Here is an 18,660-nt window from a genome sequence, read left to right on the forward strand (position 1 = left end):
ACTCTGTTCTTTTATAGCGACAGTCTGGCAGCTGAGCATGTGTGATGAGGTATTTTACAAAGGGAGGTTCAGGAAATGTGACAATGAATTTCTAGAATCCCTTGGCACAGAGTTAAAAAGAGATTTACATCAGGAATTTTTTTTTTCCCCTATAAAGAAGGTAAATAATTCAGCATTCTGCCTCTGAAGTCCCTCAGGATTTTGGCAGAGAGAACAACTTCTCTGCACCAGAATAACTATTTTAATGTTAGGATTTCAAAATATTGTCTTTATTTTTTTTTTCTTTTCATTTGTTTCTACTTACCCCACCCTTTATAATTAAAACAATCCAATCTTCCCTTTTGTTAGAGTCCCTGGCCACACACACTTAAGTCAAGCAGGGAACTCTCAGAAGAGGTTGTTTCACTTTGAAGTACCTTCTGGTGAGGGCAGGAGCTGGCTGCGGAGGCTCCCTCACCCCAGGACGGACAGGGCTGCAGGATGCTTTCAGCTGCTGTTTACTTTCTCACCTCCTCTGTTGACTGATTCCACGGGCAGGCTGGCAGCCCAATGGGGAGCTGAACGGAGGTTTGAGGTTTGCTTCCAGGGACACCTTCAGCTCACAAGTCATCATTTGTCTTTTACATCCTTATCCCTCCAGCTATTTTACCCACTGCCCTGTTAGGAGAGGGTGTTTTTGAACCCACATATAATTACTTGTTTCAGAGAGCTAGGTGGATGACCACAAATTCACAAAGAGATTTTCAAGCCCTTATTTTGCAAGTCTTTCCACCCCCAGCTTGAACACAGAGAAAAAATAAAGTGGGTCGGGGGAGGGTTGGGGCAGAGCTACCAGAGACAACTTTTCAAATCTTTCTGAAACTGGCCCTTAAAATCTGAATTTATAACTTTGCTTGATGTGTTGTAAATTCCCAGGGCACGAGCTCCACCCATATATGTTGAAAAGTATCATAGAATACATCCAGTTTAATCTGTTTCCCAATTCAGGGAGGAAAACTGTTTTCAGGACAGTTAAATAGGCAGTTTCATTAAATTTGCCTCTAAATTGTCTGAGGTAAAGGGGTTGGTCTTTCCATTTTATAGCTGGGAAAACAAGCTCAGAGAAATGAAGACAATTGCCCAAGTCTCATAGCCAGTAGGTGAAAGGGCCGACAATTTGAGGTCCGCCAACCTCAATCCTTGGCTTTCCTCTCTCTGCCACACTGTCTGTGGCGCTTACGAGCACAGAGTCAGGAGCCAGAATGCCTGGATTTAGTTCCTCCACCAATTATTAGTCATAGGATCCTGGGAAAGTTGCCTAATCTCTCCATGCCTCAGTTTCCTCATCTGTAAAATGGAGACAATGAGATTGTCGTGAAGATGAGATGAAATAGTATGTTAAAGAGCTTAGAATAATGTTTCACACGTGGTAGGCAATATGCAAGTATTAGCTAATAGCTCAGCCTCCCACACCTTTATCACTATCAGCAGCTCATTCTATTGACTGCCTCACTGTGCCAGGTTCTTTATAAATATGCTTTCTAACCTTTATAACAGCCAAGCAAGATAGGTCTTATAAACCACCTTTTTTCAGATAAACAAACTGTCAAGGAATGTTAAAAATTTAGTCCAAGATGGCACAACTTTATAGTAGCTAAACTGGGATTTGAACTCCAATCTTCTGATTCCAAAGTTTTTCTCCTGTGCCATGCTGCCTTTTCTGTGCCAAGCCCTGGACATATCCGATAGCACCGAACCCTCAACTACTGCTTGAGAATTCCAGTGGTCAATAGTCCAGAGAAATGAGAAGTAGCCAATTTCCCCACTGAACTGACACTAACTGGAAAGTCCTTCATCATATCTTCCTCAAATCTGGGATAGAGGGATCTTTCCTGGATTTCTTGTGGCAGTCCATGAGTAGCTTGGGAGCTGTGGTGTGCCCATCTAGTTTTCTCCTATGGTTAAATTGTCATCCACTTCTTCATAGAACGTGATGCCCCGACTCCTCCCTGTCCTGATGTTCTCCTCTGGCCACTCTTTGTAAAGACTTTGGTAAAATGTCAAACAGAGACCTGGCCACAGCCTTGTGTGTGAAGGTTGAGTGGAGGAAGAGAGGTCAGGTGGAATACCTGGAGAAGCAATGATGACCTGCTACTTGAGACGGAAAGCAGGTTTCCAGCTTGGAGATACTGGGGAGATGGAATCCACAAGGGCTGGCCCTTGTCCATTATGGTTTGTTATGGTCTCTCTCCCCCTCTAGAATCCTCCATGAGGACAAGGCACTTTCTATGTTGTCAAGTTGCTGTATTCCTGCTGCAGGAATACTGTTCCAACAACAGTACCTGGTGCCTGGTCGTCTCAGTAGTATTTTTAAAAAAATAAAGACTGGCACAAATGAATAAATTGTTGTAGGGACCGAGGGAGACATAATTGACTTGGATATTGAACTTGGATGGTGGTGGTGTAAGGAAAAGCTTGAGGTTAGGAGAAGGAGCTGCTTTGGCCCAGTTGAGGAGCCCAGTGTGGGACATGTGGAGTTTCAGACACCAGCTGGACACATTCATTCAGGCATCCAGGGGCTGGGAGCAAGGGAGGGAGTAATTTGCTATGGTTGTGGTGGTCAGGAGGGCATCCCGGAGGAGGTGGTGTAACGGAACCTCTAAGGATGGTTCCAAGGACAGGGACTCATGGTGCTAAGGAGTCTAGGAAACTGGAGGCTTGTTTTGGAGGACAGGGCGGGTGGAGGTGGAGGGGACATCTGTGAATAGACCTGTTTACCTGCAGTGCCGTGGGACATGAGCAACAAGCGAGCCTAGTGTTCTCATTCTGCCCAGGCTAGAGGGAGCGGAGGACTGGGTGCTGGGGCAGGGCAGCGAGAGTGGGAGGCCCGAATCATAACCCCAGACCAGCCGTGGCCAGCGGTCACCCCTCTGTGTCCGTGGCCGTTCACTTTGTCCAGTGCCCATCTTTTGCCTTTGCTTTACCTATTTTAGTTCCATCAGTTCTGACTGCTGCTTCTTGGGCTAAGTCAGGTGTTTGCCTGTCATTTCTGCCTGTGCGAGGGCAGTGGGGGTCAGTTGGCAGTCAAAATCATCCTGGGTTTGGGCTTTAATTTTATAGCTAAATTTAGTTTAAAACAAAACCCTCCCCTGTTTGGATGCAGACATGTCAGTGAGGTTAGCCCTTTTATTTTCAAACCTTGGCTTTTGCACTTTTTTTTTTCTCTTTCAATTCATGAGCCGGAACAGGGAAATATTTTCATTCAAAAAAAGGCTAGAATTTTTAAAGTTCTAGATAGAGAACTATTACATTCTAAAATTTAAGTGAAATGAAACTTCTCACCATTCTTCATTTATATTCAAAACTAATTTTATGTTATACAGAAAGGCTTACAAAGCTCTCCTTGTTTTAAAAACAATTGTTTTCTTAGCCTTGGTGACCATCTTGATGACTTTCACACTTTGGTTTAATCCCTCCAAGGTGAAAGTTGACCAGGAACAAGTGTCTTACCACTCAAAATGGATCAGTTCCACAGAATCGTGTGACTTTTAAAATCATTTATTTTTGGTTTTGCTTTTGTTTTTTGAGATTGGAATACAGAACATGAGATAATAATAATAATTAGTTCACATTTATTGTGAGATCTCAAGTTCTAGTTACTGTTCTAAGCACCTTATATATATTACCTCACTTTATCATCACAGCAGCCCTCTTGGGTGGGTGTTCTTATTAGCCCCCACTTTACAAATGAGAAACAGAGAGGTTAAATAACTTGCAGGCCAGGGTTCAGATCTAAGCATCTGGCCCCACAGTTATTGCTTCTGACTACTCTGCCTTCTGCTCATCCTGTTAGGAGCAGGGAAGTGTGCAGTGGGACTATTCCCTGAGGATGGAGCTTGTACCTGACTAGTTGAAATGTAAACAGTAGGCTGTTATTTCACTCATATTTGAAGGTGAGAGTGAAGGTTCTTAGTTTTTTTCTTTTATTGCTAATCACAATTTAAAATATTTCCATTTGAATTCCAGTAAAATTTCTCATTTATTCATTGAACAAATATTTATTGAATCCCTATTATATGCCTTGCACTGTTAAGGTAGTAGGGATATAGCAATGAACATGATAAATAAGGTCCCTTCCCTCATGGAGCTTATATTCCAGTAGGAAAGATGGAGAATAAATACCTAAGTTGCTTTGAAGGAAATTCATATAGGTCAAGAATGAGGGTATTTTAGAACAGGGTCAGGAGGAGCATCTCTGAAGAGATGACATTTGCAGGAGACAGGCAGTGAGGGAATGAGCTTGGGACGAGCTGAGGAGTGCGAGCAAGCAGAGGGACTGTTGGTGCAGATGCTGGAGGCGGGAGGAGCAGCAGAGAGGGAGTGAGGGGAGCAGGTCAGAGACAAGGGAGGAGGGGTGGGCAGGGCTGTCACACAGGGCATGGTGGGCTACAGTGAGGGCCTGCCTCCAGTCGCCATGCCGGTGAGACAGGAAGCAGGTAGGTTTAGAGCAGGGGGCCTTGTGATCTTCATTTTGGCTGCTGTGTTGGGTGACTTGTGACCCAAGAATGATCTTGGAATGATCTTAGAGAAAATGTTGCACTTATAAGTAATAACTTTCTAACTCAGACTAGCCTAATTTATAATTCAAAGTTGTTATTCAGGGACATTCAACGCCCTTTCTGTACTCTCTCTCATTTGTTAGTCAGTGGAAGGTGGAAAATGATACCGTGAGCCCCCTACAGACAGAATGTAGCATTTGCTCCTGTGATGACTTGGTTGGGAAACAACATTGATGCTGAAGAATAGAACTTCTGTTCTCTTTAATTTGAAATAGAGGGAACAAACGTGTAATGGCACAGTGAAACACTTCCCCAATGTAGTACAGGTTCTTCCAGCTTTGGTTATTATAAATAGTCCTTTTACATTTTATTTATATATTTAGCCACACATACATTATTTTATGTTTATATCTAATGAAAATATGTTAGGAGTAACTTAAATGAAGAGGAAAGTTTAGAACTATATATTTTGTATCTAGTTTCTGATATTTGTTCTTATAATTTAAATTTTATTGTCACATTGTGTCATTACAGATGACAAATAATTCGTATACATTATGTATATAATACATTTTTTATAAAGTTCCAGAAATGATTCTTATATAAATTCAGACCTCCTGGAAATTGCAAGTTCAACCTGTATTATTAAGACATGGTGATAAAATTTTGTCAAAATTTTGTCAGATATAAAGGAATGCAGCCATCTCATCAACTTTTATGTTTAAAAGGGGTATCTGTTTAGAGGTAAGCCCCCACATTTGTTGAGAATGGTTGAAGAATGGAATATTCTAAGTAAAGTTGATTTTTTGGATAATGAAAATTATCAAAGGATCCTTGCATTTATAGTTTATAAAGAACTAGAAATTATATCATCGATCAGGTGTCTTCAATCTGTTGTTCAGGGTATATGAGTGCGCATGAGGGATTGAGACTGGGGGGTTCTAGGCTCCTTATGCCAGATTCAGTTCCTGATGTTCTTCTATCTGAGCCTTTCAGGAAAGCTTTTGTCAGATAATAAGGTTTCTAATGCACACTGCCTGCCGTGTAAAAGCAGCTACTGGTAAATAATTCAGTTTTTCTAGATTTATTCAGAAGGTACTTCCAAGAATTGGATGATGGATAGATGAAAATCACCTTTTAAAATGATCTCCGTTTTTTGGTTTGCTTTTTGAGGATTACTGAATAAAATGTATCAAGTGTTCTGATTACTTGCAATCTATATGAACAGCCCTTTCTAGCTAGAATATTTATTTCAGTATAAGTTAACAATGTATTTTCTTATCAATCAGGTCTCTCACAGTTTGTAAGAATCATGCTACTATGACTCTCAATAACAGCACAATGAACTCTAGTAACCTAAAGTTTTTATAGCCGATGACTTCACTGGGACTTGTCTAGACAGCAGTTACTCCCTAAAGTCATAGCATGTTAGGGCTGGAAGAGATCTAACAAAGATACTGTTACTTAGATGGCCTAAATGTTCTGTTTGCCATTGTAGCCATGGTTTTGGGGTTTGAGGGATGGTGAGACCAACAACTTCAGCATGGAAAGTGGGAAATGGATAGGCATAAATATGGGAGAGGGCCCGATCTTGGTTTTGGATGCAGGTATAAACGGCTGCAAATTTGAGAGGAATTTGATGTCTGGTCATGTTTAGTCAAAATGGAAGAGACTTTTAGAGGTTAGACCCAGAGAAAGCAATTGCAGTCAATAAATTTGTAACCTTTTGGATTGACTCTCCTTGGCAAAGTAATGCTAACCTAAAAAAAATGCTTGCATTATATTTTTGCTAATGAAATCCATATGCTTTTAAAGAGTTACTTGTCTATGGGGTTTGAATTGAATCTACATGGTTCTGTGTTGTAGTCAAGTCAACAAAGTAGTCAAATAGAAAAACTGATTGTCTTTTTTAAAACAAATTTTTAAACTGGTTATTTTGCTCTCCGGGCTGTTGACATAAAACTGCCAGATGTAATTTAGTGTAGAGCCTGAACTCTGTAATCCCATAGCTTTCCGGGCCTGTAAGTGGCAAAGACCAGAATGTACCTGCTAGTCCAGAGTCTGACTACTTTGGTTGATTTAGATTTGGTCTGAGAACCTGGGATAGAAATAGAAATAGCCTTGTCTCTGAGAAAGTGTCTCAAGAGATCTTTATATGATTTGGGCATTTAAACAATTGCATGAGTGGGAGGGTTGCAACGTTAAGTGCCCTGAGGTCAAATAATAGTTGGGTTTCTCATTAACTTTGTAAATGTGAGAAAGTGACTTATGTCTGTATGCTTTCTTCCAAGAAAGAACACTAACGATTTCCTCATGATTTTAACTTACTGAGAATAGATACAAAGTGCTTTGTATTTGGTGAAAAGTTTTCATGTGAAGTACATATATACTTCATTCCCAGCCTTGTGACAATGAGCGAGTGACTCTAGCCTCCCCTTCTGGCTGTCTACTTCTGCAGGAAGCTGCCCTCTGTCGACAGCTCCCCATGGAAGCCGAGACTCTGGCCCCGGTTCAAGCTGCTGTCAACCCGCCCACCATGACCCCAGACATGAGATCCATCACTAATAACAGCTCAGATCCTTTCCTCAATGGGTGAGTTAATATTTGGGGACCACTTATTTTTGCTCTCTTTATTATGTGGTCTAGACTAGAATGGGGTCTTTGTTTACATCCGGAAAAGTTGGGGAGATTGAGAGGTGAGGGTGAGGGTAGAGGGAGGAAGAGGGGAGGATTCGGCAGAAAAAAAGAAAAGCAGAGAAAGTCATCTGCCTTTTTAAAAATTCTCAAATTTAAAAATTGGTGAAATGACATGGAGTAAACCTCTAGTCAATAATTTGAAAATAAGGATGAGCTTATAACCTGAATAAAATGGAATTGTCTAGTAATTATACTTAGAAGAATCTTGTGGTTTTCTGTAGCCAACAGGAGGGGAATAAAAGCATGTCATGTGGCAAATCGAGAACAAAGCAATTAAGAGATGACGTTTATGGTGAAGAGTGAATGAAGTCTATAGTTTTCAGTTAATAGTTATTCTACAATTTCCTGGTTATGGTAATTGCACTATGGCTTTTATGTAAGATATTATCATTGGGAAAGCTGAGTGAAGGGTACATAGAAATCTGTACTCTCTTTAAATCTTCTGAGTCTAAAATTATTTCACAATTAAAAAATTAATTAAAACAAAGAGATGATATTAAAAAAAAAAACGTAAGGAGTAGAAGGGAAAGAGAAATGAGCCGAAATATCTTCATGAGTCGAAGTAGTCAACCATAATTGTAGCTTTTTAATAAAGGGCAATGCTCTATTTCCTATGTTTTTTCTGCCCTTGCAGAGGCTTCTGGCAAGCAAACAAATACACTTAAAGATATAGAGAAATGAAAACAAACAGTATCAGAAATAATGAGTTTTTAAGTTGTGGATTTTAAGTCTGTATTTGAAATACGGAAAAGTATAAAGAATAATATAAGGCCAGGCGCGGTGGCTCACGCCTGTAATCCTAGCACTCTGGGAGGCCGAGGCGGGCGCATTGTTTGAGCTCAGGAGTTCAAAACCAGCCTGAGCAAGAGCGAGACCCCCGTCTCTACTAAAAATGGAAAGAAATTAATCGGACAACTAAAAATACATAAAAAAAATTAGCCGGGCATGACGGCACATGCCTGTAGTCCCAGCTACTCCGGAGGCTGAGGCAGAAGGATCACTTGAGCCCAGGAGTTTGAGGTTGCTGTGAGCTAGGCTAACGCCACAGCACTCACTCTAGCCCGGGCAACACAGTGAGACTCTGTCTCAAAAAAAAAAAAAAGAGAATAATGTAAGAGTTATTCCTGTAACTCTAGGTGGTGACCCAGATTTGCCATATCTCCATCTGATCTTATTTTTTTAATAAATAAAATATTACAACTAGTATTTGAACCCATCCCTGCCACCACTGAAATCTCATTTCTTTTCCCTTCTGTCCCCAGTAGTAGCCACTATTGAGAAACTGATGTGTGTCCATGACAGATTTTTATACTTCTTCTTTTTTTTATTTCAAAATATTAAGGGGGTACAAATGTTTTAGGTTACAAGGATCGCTTTTGTAATACTTGAGTCCTGGCTATAGGTGTACCCATCACCCAAATAGTGCTTTTGCAACAATCTGGATGGAACTGGAGACCATTCTCCTAAGTGAAGTATCTCAGGAATGGAGAAACAAACACCACATGGACTCACTATTAAATTGGAGCCAACCGATGAGCACACATGTGTACAGAGGGACATAAAACTCAGTGGAAATCAACCAATGGGCAGGAGGGAGATTTTTATACTTCTTACTTCCTGTTAGTGTGTGTATCCATAAGCACTATTCAACGTTGTTTTCTGCCTTTTAAAATGTTACATAAATGGTATCATACTTTATATGTAGAAGTGTCCAAGTGGTTATTTGAGATGGAAAGGAAATCAGTGTGAATTTCCTGTAAATGGTCAGTTTTATTTGCTTGCAGTTTATTGACATTAGGATGTACTTTTCAAAATTAAAGGGAGGCACGGAATCTGCTTCCTTTCGTTACCTAGAAAGTTGAGCAGAATGACAGAACGGCATTAGTTCAGAATTTTGTGACTGTATTTTAATTTTGAAAGCATTTAGTGGGCTCACATCAAAGTTTCTCCACCTTTTGCTCTACAGAGGACCATATCATTCGAGGGAGCAGAGCACTGACAGTGGCCTGGGGTTAGGGTGCTACAGTGTCCCCACAACTCCAGAGGACTTCCTCAGCAACGTGGATGAGATGGACACAGGTAGGAGCAAAGCCTGCAAGTACTGGCAAGTTTACATTTTTAAATTGTCTCTTCGGTCATCTCAATTTTGCAATCCAATCAGAAACAATCTCGGCGACAACATAAAATGACGACTTAAAAGCCACCCAACCCCCAGGCACTATTAGTAAACTCCAGCCCGTTGCCCATAGAGTATAAAAATACAGTTTTACATCTGGGCACAGGATTTTAAGTTCTGTTTTTGTTTTTTTACTCGTTCTTGCTTCATATAGCCCTTTCCTCACAACTACATGAAGATACCACTGTCTGCTTTGCCACTCTTCTGCCGTGGGGTATTTGCACTCTTCTAGTTTTCAGTTGTAATGTATGGGCCACTTTTTCTCCTGGGAAGTGATGGTGGTTTATAGTTTCACCAGCATGCAAATATTTTCATATCATTCGTTGTATTTGGGAAGCAGTTGGCAGTGGGCGTTTGGAAAGTTGAGGAACTCCGAAGATTCTAAATTGTTAGCTCCAAGTCCCATCACGGTAACAATGTCCTCCCTCACCAATTAAAAGGAGAGTCAGAGAGACCTTTACCTAGTCCCCAGCCTGTGCATCCTTCAGGCCAGGCCTCAGCATACTTCCCTCATTATTTCTCTTTTTCTCCTGCTCTCAAGGAGTGAGACCTCCAATTGCAAAAACTGAATTTAATCTTATTAGCCTTATCTAGACTTAATTATGAGAGTCATAAATTCCCAGAAGTTATTCTAGAGCTAAAAATAAATGACAGCTGAGGTGTCCACTGTTTGGAGTTAGTCAGGTAAGTTTCTCCTCCATCATCACTGACAATAAAAGAGTTACTGTTCTGTGATGAAAATACAAAATTGCTTTATGACTGGGCACAGTGGCTCATGCTGGCACTTTGGGAGGCCAAGGCAGGAGAATCACTTGAGGCCAGGAGTTCAAGACCAGACTGAGCAAGAACAAGACCCCTATATCTACCAAAAATAGAAAAATTAGCCAGGCATGGTGGTAATGTAGACCCAGCTACTCAGGAGGATGAGGAGGAGGATCACTCTAGCCCAGGAGTTTGAGGTTGCAGTGAGCTATGATGACACCACTGCACTTTAGCTCGAGCAGTAGAGCAAGACCCTGTCTCAAAAATAAAAATGAAAAAAAAAAAAGGCTTTTCTCAAAACATTTGTCCATAGTGCCCATGGACTCCCTGCTCCTAAATGACTCCTATTCGTGCTGGGAATCCAAATTGTTGGTAGGACCAAGAGTCAGACTCGTGGCCGGGCGGCTTACAAGTGCAGTGGGTTGGAGTGGCTCCTCCGGGGTCTTGTTTTAGGCCGTCATCTTTGCTTCGAGAGGATTGCACAGACTGTCTTGTGAGGAGTCACACAAGAATAGTTCAAGCAGTTTGTTTTGCTGTTCTTCAATTTATTGCTTCAGTGTTCTCCCCAAACCTCCTCCCCCTTTCATCTTTAGTTTTTGGTGTGAGATTTATTTTGCTCTCTTTGGAACAGCCTTATGAAGTGGCTCCTTCCTATGTTTAACAATTGTTTACTTTCATCTTTTAAACACTGGGAAGCCAGTAAGGATAAAAAGCAAAGTTAAACAAGAAAAAACCTCAGGAGAGCTAAATAAATCTAAGCTTGACATTAAAAAAAAAAAAAAGCATGGATTTTATTCCTACATCTTTTTCAAATGACCTCTTTTTCAAATGACCTCAAGTGAGTAAATAGGGAGTGTTTTTGGAAGCCATACTTTGGAATTAAGTGGTGTCCTGAAAAGAACATAGTCTTTGCAGACAGACAGCCTGAGTGGAATCGTTGCTTCTCCACTCTTGGCAGTGACTTTGGGCAAGTTATGTGACCTCTGTGGGCCTCGGATTTCTCATCCATAAAGTGGGAGTAATATGCTCACATCATAGAATTGTGACGAGTCATGATATCACAGAGCCCGACACAAAGTTCTCTTCTCCTCCTTCTAAGGTGGCTGATGTTAGGCACAAATTGGATTGATAAATGTTAGGGTGCCAAGTTAGCCTGGTTAAGTGAGCGTCAGCTCATCACGTTTGGGGTCATCTCTGTGAAGACTTTATAGGAAGTGGGCATAAACTCTCTCAAGGGGAGAAATGTAATTATACAGCAACAGGACAAGGAGAAGCTGGAAGGTGGATGGAGCTCAGTGTGGCTAGAAAAGATCTGTTAGGCTTGCTGACCACACGCCGACCACAAGCCGAATGGCCGGGAGCCGGCCGAGCGCTCCCTTTGCAAAGCACACATGGGAACAGCAGCTGGACTTGCTTAGAGGAGAGAGTAAAGAGAATAGCATGAGCAAAGACTGGGAAGTCATCCATCCTTCCAGAATATTCTGCAATGATCACACCCTTTGAAGAATTGCCTGGTTTTTGTCTCTCCCACTTTTTAAGTGGATAAAACTGCAAAGACCAGAAAGATTACTCTGAGATTGCAGAGCTGCTCCAAAGAGATATTTTAAGATTGTTAACCTTAATGAAGAAGTTTAGCTAGTCTCCTCATGCTTTCCATGCCTGAGGAGAAGAGAGAAGAGGAATTCTTTAAAAGAGAGATTTTGTTTGGCTAAAAAATGTATTCTTGAGTATCAGAAAGTTAAAATCATTGAGATGGATGACTCTAACTGAAGATGGAAAAAAAAAAAGTCTAGAACTTTATATTGTGTAGTTTTTAAGACATAATTTTTAAAGCCTCATTTTCATCTGTTAAACTCTATTTAAGAGGTAGAAAAATGTTATTTTGGATTTTCTTTTCTATTTTGATGTTTTTCAATATCGGTGACACTATATTGAGGTCATGTTGTTGAACTTGGTTTTATTTTTCAAATTATTGCCCTTTGCAATGAAAACTCTATAAAATATTGCCCAAGAGTCTTTGAGATTTTATGACTTCTAGAAAAGCCATCATGCTTTGCCATCACCAAAATGCAAGTTTGATTATGTTTTCTTCATCACTTTTTCTCTTTGGAAAACACAGATGGTTAAAATGAATTTTCTGCAGTTTTGCTCAGAACAGTGAAACTTCTGCGCACGCTTTTCAGGAGGGCTACTGCACTTGTAAGACACAAAAGCTAATATAATAAGTTTCATTAAAAATGATATTACGGTGGAAGCTGGCTGTAGTTATCAATGCTTCTCAGTCTTTGAGGTAGATTTTATCCCTTCAGAAAATTGTTTGTTTGAGGCTGTTTGAATTAACCAGTTGTTTTGATATTGAGTATTAAATTTTTTTTATTTGAATATATTCATGGAGTACCAGTGCCATTTTGCTACGTTGATATATTGCATTTTATTGTGGTGAAGTCAAGGCCTTTAGTGCATCCATCGCTGAAGCAATGAACATTGTGCCCACCAAGCAACCTCCTGTCATCCACTCCCCACCCAGCCCCCACCCCTGAGTCTCCATTGTCCATTATTCCACACTCTGCTGCCATGTGTGTGCATAGTATTTAGCTCCCACTTATAACTGAGAACATGCTGCATTTGTCTTTCTGTGTTTGAGTTATTTCACTTAAGATAATGGCCTCCAGTTCCATCCATGTTGCTGCAAAAGGCATGAGTTCATTCTTTTTGATGGCCGAATGGTATTCCATTGCCCATAGAGATCACATTTTTTAATCTAATCCTCTGTTGATGGACACTTAGGTTGAATTTTTCTGTGAACTTTGTAGAGAACTAGATAATTGTGTAATTAATAGTGGTTGAGTTCCTAGGGTTTTTTTTAACCTCTCAGCACAATCGAGACATTTATTATATTTTTATATATGTGGACAATACCTAGAGCCATGGATGTATGGCAGACACTATATGGCACTTTACTCCAATTTGTGAAGAGGGTACTATAATCCCAGTTTCCTAATGGGCAAATGGAGAGTCAGACAAGTGTCTCTAAGGTTACACAGCTAAAAAGCTCAGTTGAATGACACATAAAAGTCAGTGGTTCATTTTCTCTCATACGACTGCACATAAAGAACATATATTCTTTATATCATATTCCAGATGCTTAACTTTCCTCTAGTACAGCATTTTATCAACTGTGTTCTGCAGATCTCCAGTTCTATTAGGATACATATTCTGCCAAAATAGGATTAGGTGATTAAATGGCTTAGGAAATAGTGCCTTAAACAAAATAAAACAGATTTCTTTACTGCAAGACTTAAAACCTTAATATGCATTGTGACTCGTATGCTTGTGAGAAAGGTAGATAGTTGTGGACTGTACATACTGTAGAAGGAGGGGGAAGGACCCTCCTTCTTTTATTTTTATTTATTTATTATCATTATTATTATTTTTTCTGTTTTGAAGGCATTTAGTTTATTCTCCTCATCAGTATCACTAATATTCTCATGGTTCACAGTTGCCAACACTGCTCCTCTCCTTACAGTAGTTAATGTGCAATCTCACTTGGGGGCCTGGGGGTCGGGGGAATAGCAGGGCAAGGGGTGTGTGGGGCGGGAGTGGGGCTGGGGAGCTCCTAGGCTAAGACACAACCCTACCTTTGGATCTCCTGGTGAGGAGTTTCCTCCCCTGCACCCCCAGCCTGGCCACTCTCCCCATCCCCAACCCCCCTCTCCCTAGACCCACACACAGTCCCAGGAGCCAGGAGCACCTCCTGGGGTCCCTGAAACAAGTGTACTCTGCCCCCAAGCCAGTGCCGCAGGGGATCGGAGGAGCTACAGGGGCAGGCCCCACTGGAGGAAGAGGAGCAGGGAGGGATGGGTGGGGGCCTGCCCAGGACAAGAGGATGGGGAGGGAGAAGACCCCCCAGTCCCTGAGATCTGTGTCCTCCCCCCCTCCTGCAAACTAAGGCCTGGAAGGAGGGGAGCACCTGGGATCTCCTGGTTCCTTTCAGGTGTGTGGCTGAAGGCCCCCCAACCCCCACTTTAGCCCCTGCCGGGCCCACTGCTTGCCAAGAGACCAGGATTTTTTGTGCTTTGGGATCAACACTGGAGTGGGGCGTCAGGCCAGGAGGGCAGGGGAGGGGAGTGGTGACTAAGGTGCTTGTGCTTTAGCTGGGAGGACCCACTTTATAAATGATGTCTAAAGCCGTTAATGAAGACAGCTTTTAATAACATGTTTAAAAGAAACTCCCCACTACTATATTTGAGCATAAAGAAGGATGATAGGCATCAGTGAAATCTATAGATTATAGCTCTGTAATTAGGTGTTTATGACAGGCAGGGCCTCTCTTTTGAAAAGCAGCTCTTCATGCCTCTGTCGTGGGAAGGCGCAGACCTTAGGTCAGGACCACAGTGCCTTTTGCACGCTCCTTCTCGTCTCCCTCGACCGTGTTTACGCAGAAGCAATTTAGGACTCCCCTGGCATCTCTGCACCTCTTCTGCGTGAGGGTCAGTAATGTAGTAGCTGAACACATGAAGATCAGGGGTTCGTTAACACTTGAACTGTCCCCCTTTCAAGAGCTTAAACGGAATTAAAATGATTTCTTTTCATTTTGTTGTAGGAGAAAATGCAGGACAAACACCCATGAACATCAATCCCCAGCAGACCCGTTTCCCTGATTTCCTTGACTGTCTTCCGGGAACAAACGTTGACCTAGGAACTTTGGAATCTGAAGATCTGATACCCCTCTTCAATGATGTCGAGTCTGCTCTGAACAAAAGCGAGCCCTTTCTAACCTGGCTGTAACCATTGCCATCGTAACGTGGATTCAGCCACGAGCTTACATTTCCTGGGCCTCTTGGGAAAAGCGGTCGAGCAGAGCAAGTCTGCGGGTGCACCCCTTTCTGCCTCCATGACTCGTGCTCCCTCCTTCTCATGTTGCCAGTTCAATCATTGCCTGTTTGGATTGACAGTAAGTTAAGTTTAAACGTAAATAAATATTCTATTTTCATTTTCTGCAAGCCTGCATTCTTGTGACAGAATATGCAGAATTATGCCTGCAGAATTGATTATACAGAATACTTTTCTCTTTTTTCTCTGCTGCCCCATGGCAAGCTTTATGGGTGTTAAGTTGAAATTTACACATCAATTGATTATAAACCATAAAAAGTTGATCACAGGCAGTGAATTCTGACAGGTGGCTTGGTCCAGGAAATGTGTACAAAATTAGACCTGATTTACAGTCTCCAAAACTGTATTGATGACAGTAGTACAAAATGCTTTAAAAACTATTTAACTTGAGCTTTAAAAATCATTTTATGGATAGTAAATTTCTGCTGTATGGAATACGATGTACTTTTGAATCCATGCTGGCTGCAATGGCTCTTATTACTCCTTATAGGCAAAGGCACACACAGTCCTATTGTAGTTTATCCTTCATCATTTTACTGCATAGCATCTAGACAACTTAGTCTTTCCAGCATTAGTCACGGTTTTCACACTACAGATCTTGTGAAAGAGACCCGTTTGGTACTAATTATGAGCATTTTGTTCAAACAAAACTTTTTAAAAATTGCAACTTGGCGTTAAAAATTGCAGCTTGGAATTTGACGTTTATTTTATAAAGCACTGTAATTTTGTAACTGATGCCAAAGGGCAGCCAATGTTTTTGACAAATCAGTGGCAACTGTTTTTTGTTTTTTGAAACTATTCTGAAAATATCAGGACAACAGAGATTTCAACCTGATGGCACACACAGTAAGCTGTTGCTTTTAAAATTCTGAAGCCTTGTCAGTTTTGCTTTCAAGATCTCAAGTGTTTAAAACAATTCTATCTATGAAACTGTTTGCAGGATGAAGCAGATCTCTGACTGACGTGTAAAAAAATGCCCTCTGAGGGCGTGTGGTGGAGACATATGTTTCTGAATTCAGTAAAATTGAGTCCTATGTTATCCTAACCCTGATTGCTACAGTTGGTATTAAAAGGCATGAAATATGTATTCAATACCTCTTATGTAACCAAAAACATTTTTTTATTAGCTTCTGAGGACTGAGAGAGCATCATGTTCACCTGGCATGCAGTCTGTGTGCATTGCCAATGAAGTCCTCAACTGTTTTAATATTTTGAACTGATATTATTTATAATCTATGAATTTAATCTCTTTTTTGAAAGACATTAATAATTCAGGTCTCTGAGAGAAAACTTTCAATTTCCATGGGGGGCTTATTGGTTGAGGATCTTAAATAAGATTCCCTTTGGTCTATTGGAATATAGATGCACAGAATACATTTGATCATGTTGGAAAGAAGGCAAGTGAAAAGGTCAGAGATGAAGTAGTAAAGTTATGGAATATAGTGGAAAGAATACTAGTTGTGAAGTGGAAATAGACTAGTACATAGTATCCCAAAAGCAAGACAAGCAGAAGATGTGAGAGGTGCCCCAAAAGAACAAAGCAACAATTTTCTACTACAACCTTTATACCAAAAGGCTCTGGTAGGAGAAAAGAAGGTTTTGGTGCACTTTATGCGGGAAGGGGAGGGCAGGGCCAGTGCTGCCCCATCCACACTCATGCTGAGCATGTAGGCAGATGAGAACATAAACCTGCTGTTGCCTCCAACACTATGAAGTGATTTTTTTTTTCCTGAAGGACCCATGGTTTATGTTCCCCTAATTCCTTCCACTCTCCCTATGCACTCTGAGAGAGATGAGGGTAGATGTTTTTATTGCTACTAAATTGAAGGGAGCACTATTTTTCTCTTTTGTTAGCAAAAAACTGCAAAAAGAGTTGTACATTCTTGCTAAGAAAAATAAAAAACAAGGGACCTAACAAAACTCAGCAGTGTTACTGTATTTTTTAAAAATATTTTTATAGACTCATTTTCAGGTTACTACATGTAAAAGAAACAGATACCCCTCTTTTTTTAAGTAGTTAAATCATTGATGATTTATATTATCAATTTTTAGAGGTAATTTTCTGGTAAGCTTGTGGCATTAGAAAATACTAGAGGAATTTTTTAGCAAGATTAGTTGGAACATTTATTAATAAATATAATAAATATTTTTCCAGAAAAAAATATAGACCCCCGACTATGTGTTTACTAATAGGTAAAGCCAGATATAATTTTCTTGTTGTTGTTTCTAAGGCCATAAAATAAAACTTTTGTTAAAAAAACATTAAAGCTAGAAATCTAAAGTTAGAGCAACCTTTTAATGGCTATTTCCTACTATTGTAAGTGTTAAAACCCCTGCAGAATTCATGATAAGGTGCTATTTATACTATATTTCTTATTATAAAACAACTGCCAGGATATCTGGTCTTTTTAGTCCTAAATCAATCAATAAATCTCACCATTTCACCCCAAAAATTTTTTCAACAGAAAAGGCATTTTAAAAAGTGAAATTGAAAAATAATTTCAGAGATCTTTCTTTCAAAGTGGTTTTTTTCCCTGATAAAATACATTTTCTTGAAGTAAATACATTGTCAAAACGTAATTGTAATTCTGTTAAATCTAAGTAATTGCTAGACAGTGTTTCACCAGAGTGTTTAGGATGTGAAATGCCATTCCTTTCACTGATCGCGCAGTATATGGGAAGCAGGTAAAACATTTAGTGTGCTAACGGTGCTGTTGACCCCAACTCAGACAGAAAAGCTCTCTGCAGAAGACGATGATCTGGAGTGAGAAAAGGGTTGCAAGTTGTGTTCTTATGACATAATTAGAAAGTAAATTCTGAAAGTACAACTTTTATGAAAAAAAATAAGCTGTTAAAAAAAGTAAATTTTAGATTAATTTAATTGGGAAAATGGGAGATTGATGGAGACCATTTCCCTAACACACTACATCATTTATGTGCTAGTACTTTAACTTTTTAAAAAAAATTTACTTCTACATTTTGTAACATGAAATATGTCTGTTTATTTTTAATTTAGAATGTTGTGCGTACAGAAAGTATGCAGCCAGATCAATCAGATCAAACCATTTTACCTGGAGTTTGGTACTGGTTTTTACTTCTCTGATTCTGTATAAGGAAAATAAATACAATTGAATTTCCACTTGGAGCCTTTGTCTTTTCATTATTTGTCCGTGTTCCTTTTACGGAGGGATTTGGGTGGTACCGAAGAGAGGCTTATATAACCCTTCTGGCAGACAATGAAAGAGAGAAAATTCTGTAGACAAACAATGTTTTGGCTCACACGCCTGGCCTTCAGCATTCTAAATGTCCACAGAATTCTGGTTTCCACTTTATTTGAAGGAGCCCACTGAGATTTTTAAAGGTATGTATTTTTTTTTTTTCATTTCACACTGTCCTGCCAACACCCTCACAGATTTGATGAGACATCAGAACTACAGGACTCTCATTCTTGCCTCTTATTAAAAATATGGTGTGGCATCTTTTGTCATCAGAACTAAAACCAAAACAACAGCTCATCACCCACTCTGAGTTTGTGTTTGTGACAGCTTATTTCTCTGTCCGTTGAGTCCTCGGAAGCTCACTGTCGTGATACCT

The 18,660-nt window shown here is 40.2% G+C and overlaps 1 protein-coding gene across 1 annotated transcript in view; it reads left to right on the forward strand.

Moving 5' to 3' along the window:
• WWTR1 (WW domain containing transcription regulator 1) overlaps nt 1–15,522 on the forward strand; it is a 123,560-nt gene extending 108,038 nt beyond the window's left edge. The window contains exons 5-7 of the mRNA XM_012642936.1: nt 6,997–7,130; nt 9,202–9,314; nt 14,777–15,522. Coding sequence (XP_012498390.1) covers nt 6,997–7,130; nt 9,202–9,314; nt 14,777–14,961 — 432 coding nt within the window. The 3' untranslated portion in view covers nt 14,962–15,522. The remainder of the gene's footprint in view (nt 1–6,996; nt 7,131–9,201; nt 9,315–14,776) is intronic.
• The last annotated feature ends 3,138 nt before the right edge of the window (nt 15,523–18,660 follow it).

Source organism: Propithecus coquereli, unplaced genomic scaffold (assembly GCF_000956105.1).
Source record: "Propithecus coquereli isolate 6110/MARCELLA unplaced genomic scaffold, Pcoq_1.0 Scaffold19, whole genome shotgun sequence".
NCBI classification, from domain to species: Eukaryota; Metazoa; Chordata; class Mammalia; order Primates; family Indriidae; genus Propithecus; species Propithecus coquereli.